This window comes from Salvelinus sp. IW2-2015, linkage group LG2 (assembly GCF_002910315.2).
Source record: "Salvelinus sp. IW2-2015 linkage group LG2, ASM291031v2, whole genome shotgun sequence".
Taxonomy (NCBI): Eukaryota; Metazoa; Chordata; class Actinopteri; order Salmoniformes; family Salmonidae; genus Salvelinus; species Salvelinus sp. IW2-2015.
Window position 1 is genome coordinate 12,837,675 of NC_036839.1, and position 21,309 is coordinate 12,858,983.

The following is a 21,309-nucleotide window of genomic DNA, read 5'->3' on the forward strand; positions in this document are numbered from 1 at the left end:
GGATTCTGTTCTTGGTACAAAGCTGTATGGGAAACGAGGCCCAGCTGATTCAGAAAGTGTCAGAGGCGTGCTGTGTCCCGAATGGCACCCTATCCCCTACATAGTGCACTACCTTTGACCAGAGCCCTGGTCCTAGGGAGTACACTATATCTGGAATAGGGCGCCATTTGTTCTCCACACCAGAATAATTTTCTGAGATACTTTGAAGATTTCTTTTATGGATCATTGAGGTTTAATTGATTAGTCTTCCACTGAATGCTAGAAAACCAAACATGCTTTCCCAATGCTTTTTGAAGAGAGTGGGAAATGATTCTCTGCTATTGTGGGCCAGCCACTTATCACTACAGTAAGAGTAATGGCTCAGCCTATGTTAATTTGTCCTCTTCCTTTCAGTCCAAGAACTCCTCCATTAGCTGTTTTTAGATATCTGCTCTAGATAAGAACGTAGGTAGATTATGAAAAATGGCTGCTATTCCAAGGCTAATTAAAGGAGGGGCTAATTACAAATGGTTGCTGTTTTCATAATGGGCTGCTTTGCGGATTGGTATTGAAATGTAGACAGGCAATTTACGGTACTAGGCCTATGACATTTTACTCAGGGCCTTCCGTTATTTACTGTATATACGGTCTATTTCCCGCCTTCAAACTAATATTCATATGACTTTGTTGTTTCTCTTTGTATTATTTCAGCTGTCCCAGTTAGTCCAGCAATATTTATCCAGGTTTTTATTGTGAAAAGGTTGATTTAATGTGTGTGTTTTTGACCAACATTTCCTGCTGCCATTGGATATCGACAGACCCGCTGGTCGATGATGACCTTCAAGGTGAATTCTAACTTCATCATGATTCACCTCCCCTCATAATGTGTTTGACTCTGAGGTGATGTTTCTCCTAGGCACAGATCTCGGATCAGCTGACCTTCCCCCAATCCTAACCTTAACCGTTAGTGGGGAAAATGCTAAACTGACCCAAGATCAGAGTTTAGGGGCAACTTCACTCTACTCCGTGGCTGTATTCTCATCAGTGTCTTAGCATGGCATGTGTGGGTACTACGTGTTACCTTTTTGTTCGTAGTATGATCATAATTTCCAACCTATTACCTTTTTACAAGCATTAAAACCCCATTCACATATGGGAGACGTTTAAAAGGCTATGGAGAAACGCCTACAAGTGTTGAGTTTGACTTGGTCTGGGAATTATGTCTGTGGTTTTCCCATTTCTTTCCCATTACATTCTTGAACTGTTGTAAATCAGGGCCCAATAATGATAATCTCTGCGAGGCCATTATATCACTGCAGTGCCCAGAGTCTCTCTCTCTCTCTCTCTCTTTGTGCATGATGGCCATACTCCACATCCTCTACGATGACTGATCTCATGGCTTTTTAAACCTCTTCTCTGAGATGCATAGTCTGTAGACACATTGGCCACTGTGGCCCGTCAAGCCCAATAGCGCTCTTCTGAATTCTGCTGTCTGCCTCTGTCCCAAACCCTCACGCCGCCTCTCACCTAACTGTCCCCATAGAAACTAGCTGGCACAAAGTCACATACTGTATGTCCTTTGATGGCATCATTGCACAGCTCCTCTCCTCATCTGGGTCAGGATGACTGCCTGAATGACCCGTGGATTATGTCAGATGCTTGAGCAGCTGTAGTAGCAGTGACTGGGATGTTGACGTTCACATGCCCGCACTCATTGGCCTTCAGTTGGCAAATGCCAGCTGAAACCTGAGCCTGCAGATTGGCTGCAGCTCCCTCTCTCTCTGGCCAGATCCAGGCCACCATCCTCCCTCTCCCCTCCCTGTTCCCCCCCAGCTCCAGGCCACCATCCTCCCTCTCCCCTCCCTGCCCCCCCCCCTCCCAGCTCCAGCATTGGCAGGAAGTCATCTCTCTGCCGCAAAAAAAATTGGAAGATGAAATCAAAACGTCCCTGTAATTATGTCCGATGTCCATTTCAGAGCACTGGCGGAGAGCAAAGGGAAATGTGGATCAACAGCATTTTAGGCACGTGTGGTGCTCAGCCCACGCCTAGTAAGCCTTATGCTTTGGTTTACGGAAAGAGTGGTGTTTACTTATAGCCTGCTGATTTCCATGCGTAAGTTAGTAATCTTCTGCATGATCGAGAGCAGATCAGATTGTCTTAATGGATTTCGTCATTTCTTACTACTATGTTGGGAAAAGTTTTAGCAAATTATTTTGGTTCAGGAATGTAAGTCCGCTGCATCCATTTTTTAAAAATGTTTGTTTCTGCAGAGTCAGTGTGCCAAATTGCCACCTCCCTCCAGCACGTCTAGCCAAGTGCAATCTGTTCGGGCCACGGGAGGAAGTGAAGGCAGCGTTAAATGAGTATAACACACCATGAATGTTCACCATTCCTATATTATTTTCAGAGACAATTCGCTGCTGCTTTAGAACCTGGCTGCTGCGTTTTTTACCAGGGAGCAGAATAAAGGCACCGGGATTAGTGTGCGCTAAGGTTTATAATGGTACTGTTAGCGAGAGAATGGGGGAGAGGGCGGGGAGAGAGCCTGCAGAGTGGAGCGGGATGGATATGCATGGAAGCTCCTGTCTCTGGGAGATGCCTTCCTCTCCTCCCTCTTTTTTTCCCCCCTCCTTCTCCTCTCCTCTTCTCCCCTCAAGCTACGGTTCTACTGAAAGGCCTCATCATGTCCAACGGATTAAGTCGATTACTTGGCTYTGGCGGGCTGTGATGTGGTGTCCAGCACCGGCTCGTTGATATTCCCCTTCTCTAATCAGAAACCTTTCAACAAGAGAAACCCAAGCGAATTACTGCCAAACGAAACGCCATTGTCTGAAGCGTTGCAGATTGACTATATGAGCCTGCGCCACTGCCTGGGATGTGTCACCAAAGCAGCCCACATCAACCTCCCCAATGACAACCCACTGGGCACACCACGTTATTTCATCGTGGAAATGTGGGTAATATTTGGTTGAGACGTTGATCAATGAGATTTCAACCTTTTATTCACCCACTCAAAAAGACAACCAGAAGTTTGTTGAATTCTCAAGGTGTTATCACTATGCCTTCAACCATCTAAAAGCACAACCAAATTCCAATGGAAAAACAATTTCTGATTTTTGGTTTAGTTGTCATCCAAATGTTTTATCACTGCACTTTCAACCATTTTAAAAGCACAACAAATACAATGTCTTTTTTTTATACAACAATTTAATGTTATCACTGATTTTATAGCAATTGTGAAGATCTCCACAGACCTGRGACCCTTGCGTGCTATCTTGAATATGCACGCTTTCTATGATTTAGATAAGACGTTTTTAGTTAGTGTGCTAACCTCAAAATGTGGCAGTGGATGTGTTGCTCATTTTAAGGTTGAATAAATTCTGTTACATTAGTTTGTAAAAGAGCCTTAACTTTAGGCTATTTACTGTCTTACAATTGCGTTGACAACGCAACCAAATATCAACATTTTAAAGGATATCTAATGCTTGCATAGTTTAATCTGAGCTACTGGCTTAATCCTATTATTTAACTTTTATTTTTGGTTTAGTTGTAGACGAATTGCAAAAGTGATATTGTACTTGGTTGTCAACACAACCAAAAATCAACATTTTGAAGGAGATGTATCTTTTGTGCCACTGAATTAGTCTGGATTTAATTCCAGTTTGTCTACAAATGAATAATTGATATGTTGGATTCACGTCTTTGTCTCAACCAAGAATCAAAGTGAAAGAATAGGACTAAATCAAATCAAACGTTATGTAAAGTTTATGAACATTTTTATTTGTTTTAGTCCTATTCTTTAACTTAGATTTTTGGTTGAGATGGGAATCCAACATATAAATTATGAATTTGTAGATAAACTGGAATTAAGTCAGTGGCACAGTGTTGGATTCACGTCTCACAAAGAAAGACCTAGCAAAGCTGCAGCTGGCTCAAAACACGCCTTGCCCTTAACTGCACATACAGCACTAACATCAACAACATGCATGCCAGTCTTTTCTGGTTGTGTGTTGATCAGCGATTAACTGATTATCTTCTAGTTTTAATGAGAAGTGTTACTGTAATGAAACTTCCAGATTGTCTGCATAATCAAATAACATCCAACTCAGACACCAATACATACCCCACATGACATGCCACCAGGGGTCTCTTCACAGTCCTCCGGTTCYAAACGAATTCACWGCAACGCACAGTATTATACAGAGCCATGATCTCATGGAACTCCCTTCCATCTCCCATTACTCAAGCAAAAAGCAAAATTACCTTTAAAAAAACCAAACAATTAAAAACGTCTCATGGAACGACGGGGACTGTGAGGGGACACGCACTCACCAACACACTATAATTATTTGTATTTTTTTGTTGTATTTTAAATTTGTTTGACTGACCTTGTCTTATCAGTGTTTTGTTACTTGTCATGTTTTGTGTTTTTGTGGCCCCCAGGAAGAGTAGCAGCTTCTTCTGCTAAAGCTAATGGAGATCCAAATAAACAAATCTCAACCAAAAATCAAAGTTAAAGAATAGGACTAAATCTAATCAAATCAAACTTTAAATGCACTTTAAAAAAGTTTGCGTTTGATTTTGATTTAGTTCTATTTTTTTAAAACTTTGATTAGTTGATTTTTGGTTGAGGTGGAGATGTGAATCAGACAATGATTAACTTGATTCAATTTGAAATCAACCAAAGCTGTCCTTTTTTTGTTGAACCCTCCCACTGGGCAAAAACAGGTTGCGTCAATGTTGTTTCCACGTCATTTCCACACAAAAAACCTGGGATGTTGTATCAATGTAGAAAACTGATTTGGATTWGAAAAATGTCATCAACTTAAGGGAATTTTGTATTTTTTTCACCCAACTTTTAAAAATGTTGGGTGGGGGGAGATTTCACAATGAATTCACGTCAGTTGACAACAAAATGTAAATCAAAACTAGACGTTGAACAGTGGGCTTGTTTAAGTTGATGACTTTGCAAATGCTATATAAAGGCCCAAATAGTATCATTGACAATATTTGACTTACAAAGTATGGTTACAGCTCTCTAGGCCCTCTACTCTTTTCTATTTTTACCAATGACCGGACACATTTACATTACATTTACATTTAAGTCATTTAGCAGACGCTCTTATCCAGAGCGACTTACACTGGACACTGGCATTAAACAAAGCATGTGTGTCCATGTATGCTTCTGATTCAACCATGTACGCATCAGCAACCACAGCTAATGAAGACACTGAAACCCTTAAAGAGTTGCAGTCTGTTTTGGAATGGGTGGCCAGTAATAAACTGGTCCTGAACATCTCTAAAACTAAGAGCATTGTATTTGGTACAAATACTTCCTTAAGTGTTAGACCTCAGCTGAATCTGGTAATGAATGTTATAGCTGTTGAACAAATTGAGGAGACTAAATTACTTGGCATTACCTTCGGTTGTAAACTGTCAAGGTCAAAACATATAGATTCAATGGTTGRAAAGATGGGGAGAGYTCTAGCCGTAATAAAGAGACGCTCTGCTTTTTTGACACCACACTCCAAAAAGCAAGTTCTGGAGGCTCTAGTTTTGTCTAATCTTGGTTATTGTCCAGTCGTGTGGTCCAGTGRTGCAAGGAAAGACCTAGTTAAGCTGCAGCTYGCCCAGAACAGAGCGGCATGTTTCGCTCTTAATTGTAATCAGAGGGCTGATATAAATAATACGCATGCCAGTCTCTCTTGGCTAAGAGTTGAGGAGAGTCTGACTGCATCACTTCTTCTTTCTGTAAGAAACATTAATGTGTTGTAAATCCCAAATTGTTTGCATAGTCAACTTACACACAGCTCTGACACACACAKACTTATCCCACCAGACATGCCACCAGGGGTCTTTTCACAGTCCCCAAATCAAGAACAAATTCAAGAAAACGTACAGTATTTTATAGAGCCGTTATTGCATGGAACTTCCTTCCATATCATATTGCTCAAATGAACAGCAAACCTTGTTTCAAAAAACAGATAAAGCAACACCTCGTGACACAAAGCCTTTCCCCTATTAGACCTAGATAGTGTGTGTGTATGCATTGATATGTAGGCTACATGTGCCTTTAAAAAAACATGTATGTAGTTCTGTCCTTGAGCTGTTCTTGTCTATTGATGTTCTGTATTATGTAATTCTGTATTATGTTTCATGTTTTGTGTGGACCCCAGGAAGAGTAACTGCTGCTTTTGCAACAGCTAATGGGGATCCTAATAAAATACCAAATACATTTCATTTGCTCTGTTAAACCTACCCTTTTGGAATGACCGATAGCAACAGTGAAGATATTTAGTTATTAAGAGATCTCTCTAATCATTCTCACGATAGTCACTGACTATTACCAATATGCTATGTCGACAAATGTCGAAGCTAAGCAGGGCTGGGCTTGGTTCAAACCCTGGATCTGAGACCAACCCCTCCAGTAGGTGGTACTGCCCAGCCTATAGTTTTTTTCTCATAGTGGATATAACGTTGGGGATCTGACATTGTTTCAAAGGTACAAATTCAACATATTTTATATCTGTTGAAAATTGGTTACAATGATGCCATAATCCTCTGGCTGATATTTCGCCCTCAAATCCAATGTATTTTCCATGTAGATTCCAAGTCATAATACGTTGACAAATTTACGTTGAAACAACGCTGATTTTGAAACTAGTTGCTTATTTTCACATCCTGTCTGATCTAATGTAGTAATATCCTTTCTACTAACCCCTGGAGAACTACAGTTTTAGCGGATTACATTATCTATGCTTATCATGTCCCCCCAGTAAGTTGTTTGAATAGGGTTTATTCTCCACTGGCTCGCCATTTAGCTGTTCATTAGTTAGTGTGCGAAGCTGGTGGTTATTCGGGGTCTTGCGGAAGCATCCCCCCCAGAGACGAAGCACCCCCCTGGCTCTCTCTCAACAGCTGACGGCACGCTGCGGATGCTCCAGAGGTCATGTTTATTTGGCACTGTTTCTGAGGGAGAGTAGGAAAGTGTACGGCTGCTGAGTGGTTATACCTGTGTCCCAAATGGCAACCTATTCCCTTTTTAGAGCGCTAGTTTTGACCAGGACCCATATGGCGTGTCATTTGGGACACAGCCTACAGCTGCCTTACTGGGCTTCAGCTCTCCCCGGAAAGACAAACGCTTCTATTTATTCATTTTCGCTGTTCTGAACTCTGATAAGAATCCCTCATTTATCTTATTAACGCATGACAGTGTTGAGCAGCTTGAGAGCCTCAGCTCGCCTAGCGGTGTTGGACCTAAGCCCAAAATAATCATGTTTGGGCTCTATTGAAGTGAGCGAAGTATGCAGTGAGTGCTCAGTGACTTGGCCACTGCAGTCTCTCTCTTGCACTGGGGAGTTGAGTCCCATTGATGCAAGGTTAGGTCACATATCCACATGAGCCATGTGTATGGGATCTGTTACCCTGAAGCAGAGGGGACCAGAGGGTATCACGCTGTTAGGAGCTAAGGCTTGTGAGCTTTGGGCCGGCCGCGGCGGTAATAACTGCCGGCTGGATTTATACGCCTGGATGCGTAGTGGCAGATGCTGCTTTCCTGCCGTAGGCTCAGGATGCGTCCCAAATGGCACATTTAGTGCACTACTTTGGACCAGAACCTGGTCAAAAGTAGTACACTATAAAGTGAATAAGGTGCCATTTGGGACGCAGGCAGACATTGTTCCACATCCAGACCGACCAGACCTCCGTCAGTCAGCCGTGCTGGGCTGCGACTCCCCCAAATACTGTTGTCATCTGGTGTGAATTTCTAATTTGATTGACCTCATCGAGGCTTCCCCCTGGTAAATGAGCTTATGGTTAGGAGAACCCCCCCCCCCTTCTTTCCTCCATTTACAGAAACACACACACCTCCTGACATGCTGGCTCAGCCGTGTGTTCTACTGGCCCATATATCCACTCACTCTCACTACAAAGCCTGATGGGGAAGGCAACGTCTAGCCTGTCAAGACGAGTTCCAAATGGCACCCTTTTATAGTGCGCTACATTTGGGATTCACACCCAGGTGTAGCCCTCAATTTATTATTATTTTATTTCCCCCAGTTTTGTGGTATCCAACTGGTAGTTAGTCTTGTCCCATCGCTGCAACTCCCGTACGGACTCGGGAGAGGCGACGGTTGAGAGCCGTGCGTCCTCCGAAACACGACCCTGCCAAGCCACAATGCTTCTTGACACACTGCTTGCTTAACCCGGAAGCCAGCCGCACCAATGTGTCGGAGGAAGCACTGTACACCTGGCGACCGTGTTAGCGTGCACTGCGCACTGGCCTGCCACAGGAGTCGCTAGTGCGCAATGGGACAAGGACCTCCCTGCCGGCCAAACCCTCCCCTAACCCAGACGACGCTAGGTCTCCCGGCCGCGGCCGGCTGCGACAGAGCCTGGATCGAACCAGGATCTCTAGTGGCACAGCTAGCACTGCATCGCATCGCCTTAGACCACTGCGCCACTCGGGAGGCCCTGCACTCAATGATACTGAATTCACTGCTGGGTGGTTTCAACAAGTAGTCAAGGCTTTGACCTATATTTCCCTATGTTTCCTCTACTAGGCCAGAGAGGTACTATGAGATACAGTGTGTATAAAACTCTTTCCATGACATAGACTGACCAGGTGAATCCAGGTCAAAGCTATGATCCCTTATTGATGTCACTTGTTAAATCCACTTCAATCAGTTTAGATGAATTAGGAGGAGACAGGTTAAAGAAGGATATTTAAGCTTTGAGACATGGATTGTGTATTTTTGCCATTGAAAGGGTGAAATGGGCAAGACAAAATATTGAAGTGCCTTTGAACAGGGTATGGTAGTAGGTGCCAGGCGCACCGATTTGTGTCATGATCAACAGTTTCCTGTGTGCATCAAGAGTGGTCCACCACCCAAAGGACATCCAGCCAACTTAACACAACTGTGGGAAGCATTGGAGTCAACATTGGCCAGCATCAATGTGGAACGCTTTTGACACCTTGTAGAGTCCATGCCCCGACGGAATGAGGCTGTTCTGAGGGCAAAAGGAGACGCAACTCAATATTAGGAAGGTGTTCCTAATGGTTTGTGTACAGTCTATATGGCTAAGTGTTATTTTTTCAGCTGAGAGCTGCAAAGAGAGCTTATTAACCCGTAAGAGTGTAAGCCCTCTCTAAGCCAGAAGAGGGGGGGTGGTTCTACTAAGCTATATGGAATAGTTTTTATTTTGCGTTACTGCTATTAGCCCATACAAACGCGTTGAATAACAGATTCACTACATAGAACAACAGATGCACTACAGATGGACACCTGCTAGTTACAAAATCATGGGCATTTAATATGGAGTTGTTCCCCCTTTGTTGCGATAACAGCCTCCACTCTTCTGGGAAGGATTTCCACTAGACTTTGGAACATTGCTGCGGGGACTTGCTTCCATTGAGCCATTAGCATTATTGAGGTCCGGCACTGACGTTCCAATCCATCCCAAAGGTGTTCAATGGGGTTGAGGTCAGGGCTCTGTGCATTAGACCATTATTCCTCCTCCACCAAACTTTACAGTTGGCACTATTCATTCAGGCAGGTAGCGTTCTCCTGGCATCTGCCAAACCCAGATTCGTCCGCCAGACTGCCAGATGGTGAAGCATGATTCATCACTCCAGAGAACATGTTGCCACTGCTCCAGAGTCCAATGGCGGCGAGCTTTACACCCCTCCAGTCYGCGATTGGCATTGTGCATGGTGACCTTAGGCTTGTGTGCGGCTGCTCGGCTATGGAAACCCATTTCATGAATCTCCCGACGAACATCTTGCCAACGTTGTTTCCAGAGGCAGTTTGGAACTCTGTAGTGAGTGTTGCAACCGAGGACAGATGATTTTTATGCGCTARGCYCTTCAGCACTCGCCGGTCCCATTCTGTGAGCTTGTGTGGCCTACCACTTTGAGGCTGAGCCATTGTTGCTCCTAGATGTTTCCACTTTACAATAACAGCACTTACAGTTGACAGCGGCAGCTCTAGCAGGGGGTTAAAAATCTGGATCATTAAAAGAGAGAGCGGAGCAGAGAGCTGGGGGCGGTGCGGCTTGACAAACCGCATAAAGCTACTGCCTTAGCGTTGCACAGAATTGGAAATGAGCCCTGAATTCATTTCAATTAAGTCAGTCTTTAGCAGCTTAACTGTCAAACTTCAGCACGGACAACATGCCGTTTTTTCTTCTGAGCTCTCGCTAGCAATTTGAYCGTGTCTGAATTATTGCAGTTGATCCCTAGCTAGCTAGCTGTGGTGTGTGCTGCTGTGTAGCAACTGTCACTGTGTGATGCTAATGGGGATTAGSGGTGACACACAGGAAGACACACGAGGCCGGTGGCAGTCTCTAACCCTGAGCCTGTACTACCGTCTGATACTMTGTCCCAAATGACACCCTATTCCTTATTAAGTGCATTACTTCTGAACAAGGCCCAATGGMCTCTGGTTAAGAACGAATGCACTAAAATTCGGGAATACGTTTCCATTCGGGACGCAGACTTATGCTTTCTGTCCCTTCAGGTATGCGGAGCTCGTACGCCAGTCAGCACAGCCAGCTYGGCCAGGACCTGAGGTCAGCCATGTCCCCTGACCGCCACATCACGCCCATCTACGAGGACAGGACCTTCCAGGGGCCCCTGTACCGTAGCCCCAACCACCACGACCCAGTGGACCTCAACAACTCCTCGCAGAGCGCCATCTACAGGAGTCCGTCAGGTAGAACACTAGACTGCTATGCTGTACACCACGTGTTAAACTCGTTCCACGGAGGGCTGAGTGTCTGCAGGTTTTCGCTCCTCCTTTGCACTCGATTGATGAATTACGCTCACTCAGTAAGGAACCCGAAAACCAGCAGAAACTASACCCTCCATGGAATGAATTTGACAGCCCTGCTGTACACAATTGGTTTTCAAACCTCTCCTTGGYGACTCCCAGACGTTTCACAATTCAGTTGTAGCTCCGACCTAGCTCACCTGATTCACCTATTCAAGGGCTTAATGATTAGTGGACGAGTTGAATAGTGAACTTTAAAATGCATGGAACGGCTTGTGGGCCCAAGGAGAGGTTTGAAAAACACTGTTCTGCACTTCATCTTAAGGCTGCAAAATTCAGGTAATTTTCTGAAAATTTCCAGGTTTACCACAAATCCTGGTTGGAGGATTTCCCTGCTTATTCCTTTCTTACTTATTCCAACTGTTGATTTCTCTAAAACTTTCCCAAAATGCCTAGGTTAACTTCATCTCAATGTCTAATGATGAGAACATTAATGCAAGCAGGATGGAACCAAGGCATCAATAAGCTGATTTGATCAGCAGCGTTAGTGAGAAACAGATGGGGATGTTGAAGAGAGAGAGAGCAGTCTTTTAAATCATTTAAAATGACTCCGTCATAGTTTAAACATAGCTGTTACATGGCTACTCCCCCTGCCTTTCCCACTCTAGCCCAGGTTCTCTCTCTTGCTCTCGTTCACTCTCGCTCTCTCACTGTCTCTCGCTCTCGCTTGCTCGCTCGCTCGCTCCCCTCCCCTTTCTCTTTTTCTCTCTTATGTGATCTCTCCTGGGAACACTTTGTCCAAGCCAGACAGCCATCCAGCCCAGCCAGACTGCCTGCCAGTCTGCCTATCTTGCCCTCCTTTCCTCCCTCCTTCATCAGAGATGGGTCTGAGACAGGGGAGAGGAAGGAGACAGGCATGGGCTGATACGCCAGCCACAAAGGAGTCAATTACCTGTGTGTCACACTCATAATGAGAAGAGGGATGAGGGGCCAGGGAACAGCAGCGTGTCCACACAGAGGCAGCGTCCCAAATGGCACCCTACTCCCTATTTTTAGTGCTTGACTTTTTGATTGCCCGGGGCCCAAAAGTAGGGCAATGCTATCCTTTGTCAAAAGTAGTGTACTTTATAGGTAATAGGGTTCTATTTGGGAGGTAGCCACAGCCACGGCCAGCTGTGTTTGGATGTTAGAATTCTCTCCTCATCGCTCCTCCAGCACACAGCCATTTAGCATCCTCTTTACAGCAGACCTGAGATCCTCCTGGACTGATAAGTTCAGTAATAAATGGTATTGATGCTCAGAAGACTGCTCTTAGATAACGATTAGCTATATTGAGAGGAAGGCAAAAAAGGTTGTTTGGAGTCTTTACCAAAAATCATTTGAAATAAAAAATCTAATTTGATCCCCAAGCACTCTTTGTTATAGTGTGAAATTACATTTTAATGGACTTTTCCCCCAGCTCTTTCCATAAATTCTTTATCTACAGTATTTCTGGTGGTCTGTATTTTTTTTGGGGGGGGGGTGAGAACCAAGGTTTTTATGCTAAATGGAAATATCGATCCCTGTTGCGAAAAAGCATGTCGCTGAGCTCGGGTATGGCATTTTAAAGATGGATTAAGCTTTTTTTAAAGAGGATTTTAGTAGCGAGTCATCATGATATCACAGAACTGGCCTATGAACTGCCAAATAGAGAGAGGTATTGATGTAAAAATATATCTATTTTTGGAGGGCAGCTTCAAGTTGACGTCTTGATTCTTGTAGGAGGGACTATGTGTGTGTGCAGTCCCAGTCCCTGCAGGATGGCAGGATAGAGATCTGACCGGAGAGCAGCAGTCACATGGTCTCTGCTCTGTTTGTTCGGAGCAGGAAGGTGTGTGTGTGTGTGTGTGTGTGTGTGTGTGTGTGTGTGTGTGTGTGTGTGTGTGTGTGTGTGTGTGTGTGTGAGAGTATGTAGGGCATATTGTGCTAGAAACTAGGTCACAATATGACAATGCAAGGAGGGGAGAGGGGCAGAAAAATAGACATTGTTTAAGGACGATGACACAGTTAAAATTCTGACAGACTAAATATTTACCCTGGCCTGGATGGAAGGATATCCTGTTGGTGTGTTAGCTTAGCACTGACGCTGTTTCACCTAAAGAGGGAGGACTGTGTGTCTATTCCTGTGTCGGACACAGCCAGGGCTCACTGGCCTCAGGCCACACTGAAGCAGACAGGAGAGAGGGAGGAGAGGAGAGAGAGATGAGGAGTGTTGCTGGATCACCTACTACAAGGCAGACTAGCCCTGTGAAAAAACCTGCAGGATCTGGCTTGCTCAATCCTACCTCATTAATGAACGAAACGACAACAACAAAACGGTCCCTTTTTGAAGGAGGAGTAGTGTGGAATCATGGGAGCACCATTTTACCCTCTTTCATTAAGTGYATCCAGATTGGAAGAAATGGTGTGTGCGAGTCAAAAAGCCTAGTGTTTTCAGCTCCGGTTAGCACACGTGTGTCCCAAATGGCACCCTATTCCTTAGAGGGCACTACTTTTAACCAGAGCCCTATGTGCCATGGTCAAAAGTAGTGCGCCATTAAAAGAGAAAAGTGGTGCCGTTTCGGACACATTTTCTGAGGTGAAAAAGGTTTGAAAAAAGGTTTTAATCTTCACTAGCCCAGGGAGTTGTAGATGAGTCTAGGTCTGGTAGCTGCTGTGTACTTGTCTCGTTCAATATCAATCTGAATTGTTTTTCGTTGGTCTCTCAGGCGTGGGGACCCTCCAGAGGACCTCCAGCCAGCGTAGTGCCATGACGTACCAAAGAAGCAACTACGCTCTGAACACGGCGGCCACGTACTCAGAGCCCTACCGCTTGGCTCAGTACCGGCCCTCCGAGGGCAACTACGTCAGGCAGCCGGTCGTCATGGATGACGGGGCCACCCGCTCGCCCTCCATAGACAGCATCCAGAAGGACCCGAGGTAAAGCACTGGGCTCTAAGCCACTAGGCTACAAGCGCTGGGCCGTTGTCATTAGTCCACACCTTAGCAACACTTTGCAACGTGAAACGGAAACATCCGTTTCTTATTGGATGAATTCGGACAGATCCCTCCCTGTTTTGAGCTGTTTGGTCATGACTAATTCATCCCTCCCTTGTCATCTACTGGGTCTTAACAGTGCTTCTAACCTTGCTTACGGGGCTACTACCGTATATACTGCTGGGTCAACAGTAGTGTTACTATTCACACACAGCCCCCTGGGCAGCTGTCCAGAGCCTTAGCCATTAAGATACAGATGTAGGACCTTCATTTGAGCTAGTTTGCTACAGCAGGAAAATAATCCTGCAGCAACAGGAAATGTGAATTATGTGGATTATAATTAATGGATGTTTTTTTTGTAGGAGTTGATAAATMTTTTGTTTTGGCAAATCAAGTAACATTTTTAAGTGGAAAACCTTGAATACACTACAAGTTTTCATTTCCTGCACAAATCTCAGCAACGAGTGGTCAAATGAAGGTCTTACATCTGTACATGGCTAGACGGACCACTCTACAAAGGATCCCCTGATTCAGTGAACTGCTGCGTCTGCTCTTGCTACAGAGGCGTGTGTACTTTGTAAGCATGGCRGAGTTTTTGGACCCGGAGCGCTAAACCCCTGACCTTGGGAGTGCTGTTCACACCCGGAGTCCTGCTCTAGCTGAGAGGGTGACAGCAGGCCTCCCTCCCTGCCTGCTCTACACTGCAGACCATGCTCAGACCCAGGGTGTCTCCTGACTCTCCCCTATATAGTGGCTATGGGCCCTGGTCAAAGTAGTGCACTATAAAGGGAGTAGGGTGCCATTTGGGTCACAATCCAGAGGCAGGCCTAAAAGCACCTGTACTAAGAAAAGTAGGGTCTCATCAACTGGGTCTCTACTGCCAAACGGATGACATGTAGCAGTGGTGATGGTATCAACTGTTTGTGTCCCCGAGGTAATTTAGAAGAAAATTGAATTTTTGATTTGATTGGACTGGCATCTTGCTTCATGTAACACGCTGAGGCAAGGGCTGGCGCGTTACAGCCGACACCACACATCAACACAGCCAATTCTGTCAGAATGTGGACGTGCACCCCACCTTGCTACTTTCTCATTTCCTCTTCTTTTCAGAAGAGTTTTTGGCGGTCAGAGATAAATACAAGTTCTGAACCAGTCGCAGACTTGGTAATATCTACGCTTTTCTCGTCACAAAGGTCATTCATTCTAGTCGACGTCTTTTTAGACAGATTCAATGACGCCTCATGAATCAGGAGAAGCTCATCGCAGTGACTCTCCAAAAGGCAAGACTTACAAATGAAACCGGAGTGAAATCTTATCCTTTTATATATTGGGAGAAAAGCAACAATCCTGCAGTGTAATAGATGTCAATGTCATTTCCTGGGCTTGAAACGTATAGCCGTGTGCCKCAGCCCTGTGGACAGTGGGTGGATAGTTGTTGTGTGCTGACGTTGTACTGATTTGTGTGTGTCTCTGTGCGTGTGTGTCTGATATCTCTCTGTCTGTGTTCCAGGGAGTTTGCCTGGCGTGACCCCGAGCTGCCTGAGGTCATTCATATGCTGCAGCACCAGTTCCCCTCGGTGCAGGCCAATGCCGCCGCATACCTGCAGCACCTGTGCTTCGGAGATAATCGAGTCAAGGCGGAGGTACATTACGTACGCACTGCGCCCCAGATCCTTCGTTAGTCCCCAGCATGCAAATCACTGTGATGTGCTGCCCAATGTAGTCTATTTCAGAAGAACAGAATAGCATACTCTGAATTATCCTTATGTTAGGTCCTGATCTGGCTATGCCATATGGCTGTGGGCTACACTAGTTCATTTAGCAGACAAGATTTGGCATTATTTTATATTATTTTATAGCATGAAGAATACGATTGAACATAGCTGAGTAAAATAGAAAGGCTATTTTCTCCAAACGATTTCCGACGTGGTGCGTACATGCGGCTGTTCTGTGTTGAGCGGTTAACGAAGAAACAGGTCCTCCAATATGCTTAGTTTAGGGATATTTATGCAACTTTAGTTGTGATACAAACGTTGGGCTATATGTTTTCATTTTGAATACATTCTAAGGCTGCATGATGCGAAGTTGCATGAAAGGCATGAGTTCTGCGTTGTTTCTTGTGCAGGCTGCACACACTTCATCAGTCTTTCATTCGCAATTCGACAAGCACTTGATAATATTTTCACCAAGCCTCGAATTTCCCGGCGGCATCCCCCTTGTGTGGACGTAATGCCCCATAAATCAATCCATGCCTTGCGACCAAAGTGGCCCAATGTGCCCTCGGGCTGAATATAATAATTATAATTCCCTTCTCCCGGCTGCCAATCGCCATGCTCCGAAGCACCTCTCACTCACATGGCTCTTTCAGATATCTCAATTCTTATTAGCCAATGCCCCTCACGTGATCAAGTCCTTCTCACAGGCAATTTAGCCCCGAAGTAGGCTACAAGTGAAGACCGACACATCGGGGACGCAACTGTGCGCGTCCTTATCGAATTCCGAGGCGCATATTGAAGATGCTAGAAGAACTGTCCCATTTTACTCAGCCAACAAGATGAGTAGGCCTAACAGCAAAAGCACTAGCCTACAGTATGTCAATCTCCTATCCCCCGGAGTACAGAAGTTGGTCAACTTGTCCTACTGTGCGAGAGTAAATATTCAAAACAAACTCTAGGACAGTTGTGGGATGTGATAGATCCCAAATGAATACAACCACTCGCATCAAACTATTAAAAAATAAAAAAGCAATGAGGCTGATGCAACAGATCAGAACACACACGGCAGTAGGCTATAAGCGCAAATGTTCCAACATGCAATCAATTAGCGGGAAAACACTGTTCTCAAAAGGTGACCGGAAATGCGATTTATGCATGTAATGCTTTTATTATATAGCTGCGTTTTAAAGGTGAGAATTATCTTCCCCCAAACTTGAAACTCTCTCGCCGCCTATATATGCCAGTTAGGCTTAATTTTAGTTGTGATACAAACCTTGAGGCTACATGAGGTGTGCGACTACGATTTGGAAAAAGTCGCAAAAACAAAAGGAATGCGCTGTTTCTTGCCTTACTGTGCACGCTGGGCATCATTCACAAGTGATAATATTGTCACCCATCAGACTATTCTTAATTTAATCTTGTTTTTACATGTACTAAATAATATTCTGTATGTGTGAAATTTGTTTAGATTTAGAATGGACGATTATCCTGAACCTGTCTCAGGCCTTCCGAATAGCGTAGCGTAGCGTCGCAGTGGGTTTGATCCCAGGCTGTATCACAACCGGATGTGACCGAGAGTCCCATAGGGCGGCGCACAATTGGCCCAGCGTTGTCCGGGTTATGGAAGGGTTTGACCGGAGGGCTTTACTTGGCTCATTGCACTCTAGTGACTCCTTGTGGCAGACCTGGCGCCTGCAGGCTGACTTTGGTCGCCAGTTGGGCGGTGTTTCCTCCGACACATTGGTGCAGCTGGCTTCTGGGTTAAGTGGATGGGTGTTAAGAAGCACGGTTTGGCAGGTCATATTTCAGAGGATGCGTGACTCGACCTTCGCCTCTCCCAAACCCATTGGGAAGTATTCAGACCCCTTCCCATCCACATTCTGTTACGTTACAGCCTTATACAGCCTTATACAGCCTCTAAAATGGATAGCATTTATTTTTATGCACAATACCCCATAATGACAAAGTGAAAACAGTTTTTTTTGAAATATTTACAATATTTTTACAAATATTACGGTCACCGTAACAACCCTAGGGCTGAATCTCAATTGTATTTATTTGATTCCTCATGTCCTCCCTTCTCATCTCCTTCTCATAACTCATTGGAGGAACCTCAGATATTTTCCTGCAATGCATTTTGAGATGCAATGAGAGAGGATGTGAGGAATCAAGGAAATGCAATTGAGATTCACCCAGGCTTTGAGAGGACTATGCTGCTGCAGAGGCTCTCTCTTTCTCTCCCTGGCTGTGCTGGGGTGGCCACTCCATTCCACTCCAGCTCCCTCTGGAATTTCACAGCTCCACAGGGTGCTGGTACTGTCGCCGGAGTCGTCAGCTGGAAAAGCTGATCTCTTAAGATCAGTAGGGGCTTCACTGAGCATACAAAACATTAACAACACCTGCTCTTTCCATAACATAGACTGACCAGATGAAAGCTATGATCCCTTATTGATGTAACTTGTTAAATCCATTTTTTTTTGTGTAGCTGAAGGGGAGGAGACTGGTCAAAGGACTTTTAAGCCTTGAGACAATTGAGACATGGATTGTGTATGTGTGCCATTCAGAGGGTGTATGGGCAAGACAAAAAAATGTAAGTGCCTTTGAATGGAGTATGGTAGTAGGTGCCAGGCGCACCAGTTTGTCAAGAACTGCAACCATGCTGGGTTTTTCATGCTCAACAGTTTCCCGGGTGTATCAGGAATGGTCCACCACCTAAAGGACATCCAGCCAACTTGACACAACTGTGGGAAACATTGGAGTCAACATGCGCCAGCATCCCTGTGGAGCGCTTTCGACACCTTGTAGAGGCCATGTCCCGATGAATTGAGCCTGCTCTGGGGACAAAAGGGTGGGTGCAACTTAGTATTYAGAAGGTGTTCCTAAAGTTAGGTATACTCAGTGTATAGTTTAGGCATTGTATGCGATCGCTGAAGATATGCATTACATTTTCAATGTGTCTTTCATCTGTTATAAAGAAAGCCATTGGTATCTATTCTCCGCATCCCTTACATGAATAAATACAAAGCCCAGATTTATGTTGTCAGAGATTTATGTTGTCAGAGATTTATGTTGTCAGAGCCTAACTCAGAACATAGTCACTACACGTTCCTGCTCAATCCATGTTCAGTTCCTCATAAAATATTTGTGATATTGATCCTGCATGAGTGAATCTCTGTCCTCACCGTTTTTCATTCTCGTGGTGTTTTACTGCACAAACCAATGAGTTATGCCCAAGGCCTTCTTGATGACTCTCCACACCCTCTAGGTGTGCCGTCTAGGGGGAATCAAACACCTGGTGGACCTGTTAGACCACAAAACACTGGAGGTCCAGAGGAATGCCTGTGGAGCTCTGAGGAACCTGGTCTACGGGAAAGCTACGGACGACAACAAGGTGGCCGTGAGAAACGCAGGTGGCGTCCCCGCTCTGCTCAGACTGCTGAGGAAGACTATAGACGCTGAAGTGAGAGAGCTGGTCACGGGTAAGAGAGAGASTGTGTCCGCGTGGTGCATTCAGTGTGTGTGCGCGTTGGTGAATTCACTCTGTCTTGTTTTTTCCCTGATTTTTCTGGGTAAGAAAGCAGCGTTTATTTAAAATAGCCTTTTTAACCCTGGAACTCCACGGACCGTGCCTTTCCACACCACGGCTCTGTGTGCTATTCTCTCRCTCTCTCTTTCTCTGCCCTCTGGCGTATTCAGTGGTCACAGTTCCACATTATTTCACTCATCCATTATTCAGTGACGTTTGCCCAAATCACATCCACTGGAGTTCCACTACAGGGTTTTTGTGGGACAGGAACATTACTACACAACCTAAAGTAGAGCTGTTCAATTATTAATCTTCTCGCCAGCCTGCCAGTCCGCTTCGTCAGTCGTTTGGCATTAGTCACTGGATGTGAGGAACTCCAATCCCCTGAGTTGAATGACAGATACTAGGGGAAAACTGGTCAGGACCAGACCAGAATACACATGAACCACTTCCCAAATGGCACCCTATTCCCTATATGCCYCACTACTTTTGACCAGGACCCATGGGGAATAGGGTGCCATTTGCCAAGGTGACTGAATCAGCTGTTTGTGTACAGCTCAGCTCCATGCTCTACTCTCTACTCTGACTAGCTCTGACTCTACCTCAGGTTACAGTGTAATGGTTCCACCAGCCTGTCAATACACAGAGAGAACAAGCACAGTGCAGAATCCAATTGCTCCTTTCTGTAGTTGTCGAAGTGAAGTGGAGATGTGGCTCGGGTCTCGTGTCAATCAAGTTGGTGTTTGTTTTGGTTTTTCTCCAAGCACGGTGAACGAAGAGCCAGTTGTTCTCAGGGTCTCCTCGGCACTGAAAACATGTTTCACGAATGTATAAATCTGAAGCATCCGATTGGCATTTCCACTCACCACCAAATGGRGATGAGAGGAAGCGCAGTGGGAGAAGATGGTACCGAGAGAGATTTTGTCCGACGTTCTGCAAATGTTCTCATCGATGAAACGTCTGATCTCAATACAGTTTTCAGAGTGGACTAACTTTTTTTTGTAGACTTTACCCTATTGCAAAGTTTCTAAATATTGTGTTGTCTACGAGTTGAAGGGCGAATTGAGTTATTGCACACAGAGTAGGCGGTCCCTAATGGAAATACGCAAATACATGCTAGAACGCGCCAATAGGATCTCGTGCTTGGCTCTGCCCACCTGCTTGCTTTTTCTGCCGATTATGATTAATGTGCTCCCAAATGACAGGCTGTGGTCTATCTTGGGTTAGTTATGAAAAATCTTTGCTGATGGGGTGAATTAAGGAACTAACGAATCAGAGCCACATGCAGTCTATAACAGAAGGGAGTATGGGGGATGGAATCACTGGCATTGCGGTCACTTCTAGGCAGTCTAATCCATTGTCATTCAAACGGGAGGCCAGTTCAATGCAGATGTGTGTCGTACAAATCTTGGACTAAATTGCTTTGAWGTGTTGTGAGTACTTCTTACGACTGTGTGTATAAAAAAAATAAACGGCTAATTGGCAGTTGAGGACCCAGAATACCATGCAATTAAAGAAGGTCGGTGATCACACCAAAGCCAATGGGCTAATTGGGACTGACAAGACTTAGGATGCGTCCCAAATGGTCCCCTATTTAGTGCACTACTTTGGACCTGAACCATATGGGTGCCATTTGGGGTGCATTTTCTCACCAACACCCCTCTGACATATTTCTACCCTTGAAAAGAGCCATATACTGTATGGTAAAGAGTACCAGAGTGCACTCAGCCTGCCCACCTCTGAGCTTTACTGGCAGGATATGTTTATTCTACTCCCCGGGATGTCAGTGGTCCTTTATTCCAGTGGGATCATCAGCTGTGCTCCATGTGAGCCACTATGGTAGCAGGAGGAGCCCCCTCTCTTCTTTTTTCTACCCAGGTCAGGGGGTCATTTTGTGGGGACGTGTGAAGCAATCTAGCCCTGGTCCCTGATTCCCATAGCAGCTGTTGTGGTTATTGCCTTGTCCTCAAAAGGCCTTTGAGATCAAAGGGACAGGCCTCCCCTGGTTGTCGTCACCCCAGTGGCAGTACAGGTGTCACCTGGCCCCTATGGACGGACCAGCTTGGCCCTGAACTGTGTCATTACAGCCTCTCTCTCTATATATATACACACACACACACACACACACACACACACACACACCACCACACCCCACACACCACAACACACACACACACACACACACACACCACAACACAACGTCCCTGTCCTAGAACACACTGTCTATCCGTATGTGACCCCACTGTTATCATTGCTGTCGCAAATATTTATTTAACTAGGTAAGTCAGTTAAGAATAAATTCTT

General features: G+C 45.1%; 1 protein-coding gene across 9 annotated transcripts in view; it reads left to right on the top strand.

Moving 5' to 3' along the window:
- The window catches only part of LOC111974551 (plakophilin-4-like), a 119,701-nt gene that overhangs the window by 76,792 nt on the left and 21,600 nt on the right, over positions 1-21,309 (top strand). For 3 of the 9 annotated variants that reach the window (XM_024002337.2, XM_024002382.2, XM_024002345.1), the window contains exons 8-12: positions 798-824; positions 10,498-10,692; positions 13,497-13,707; positions 15,275-15,416; positions 18,745-18,958. In XM_024002337.2, the coding sequence (XP_023858105.1) occupies positions 798-824; positions 10,498-10,692; positions 13,497-13,707; positions 15,275-15,416; positions 18,745-18,958 (789 nt within the window). The remainder of the gene's footprint in view (positions 1-797; positions 825-10,497; positions 10,693-13,496; positions 13,708-15,274; positions 15,417-18,744; positions 18,959-21,309) is intronic. The other 6 variants (XM_024002372.1, XM_024002392.2, XM_024002403.1 and 3 more) reach the window with 3 other exon arrangements.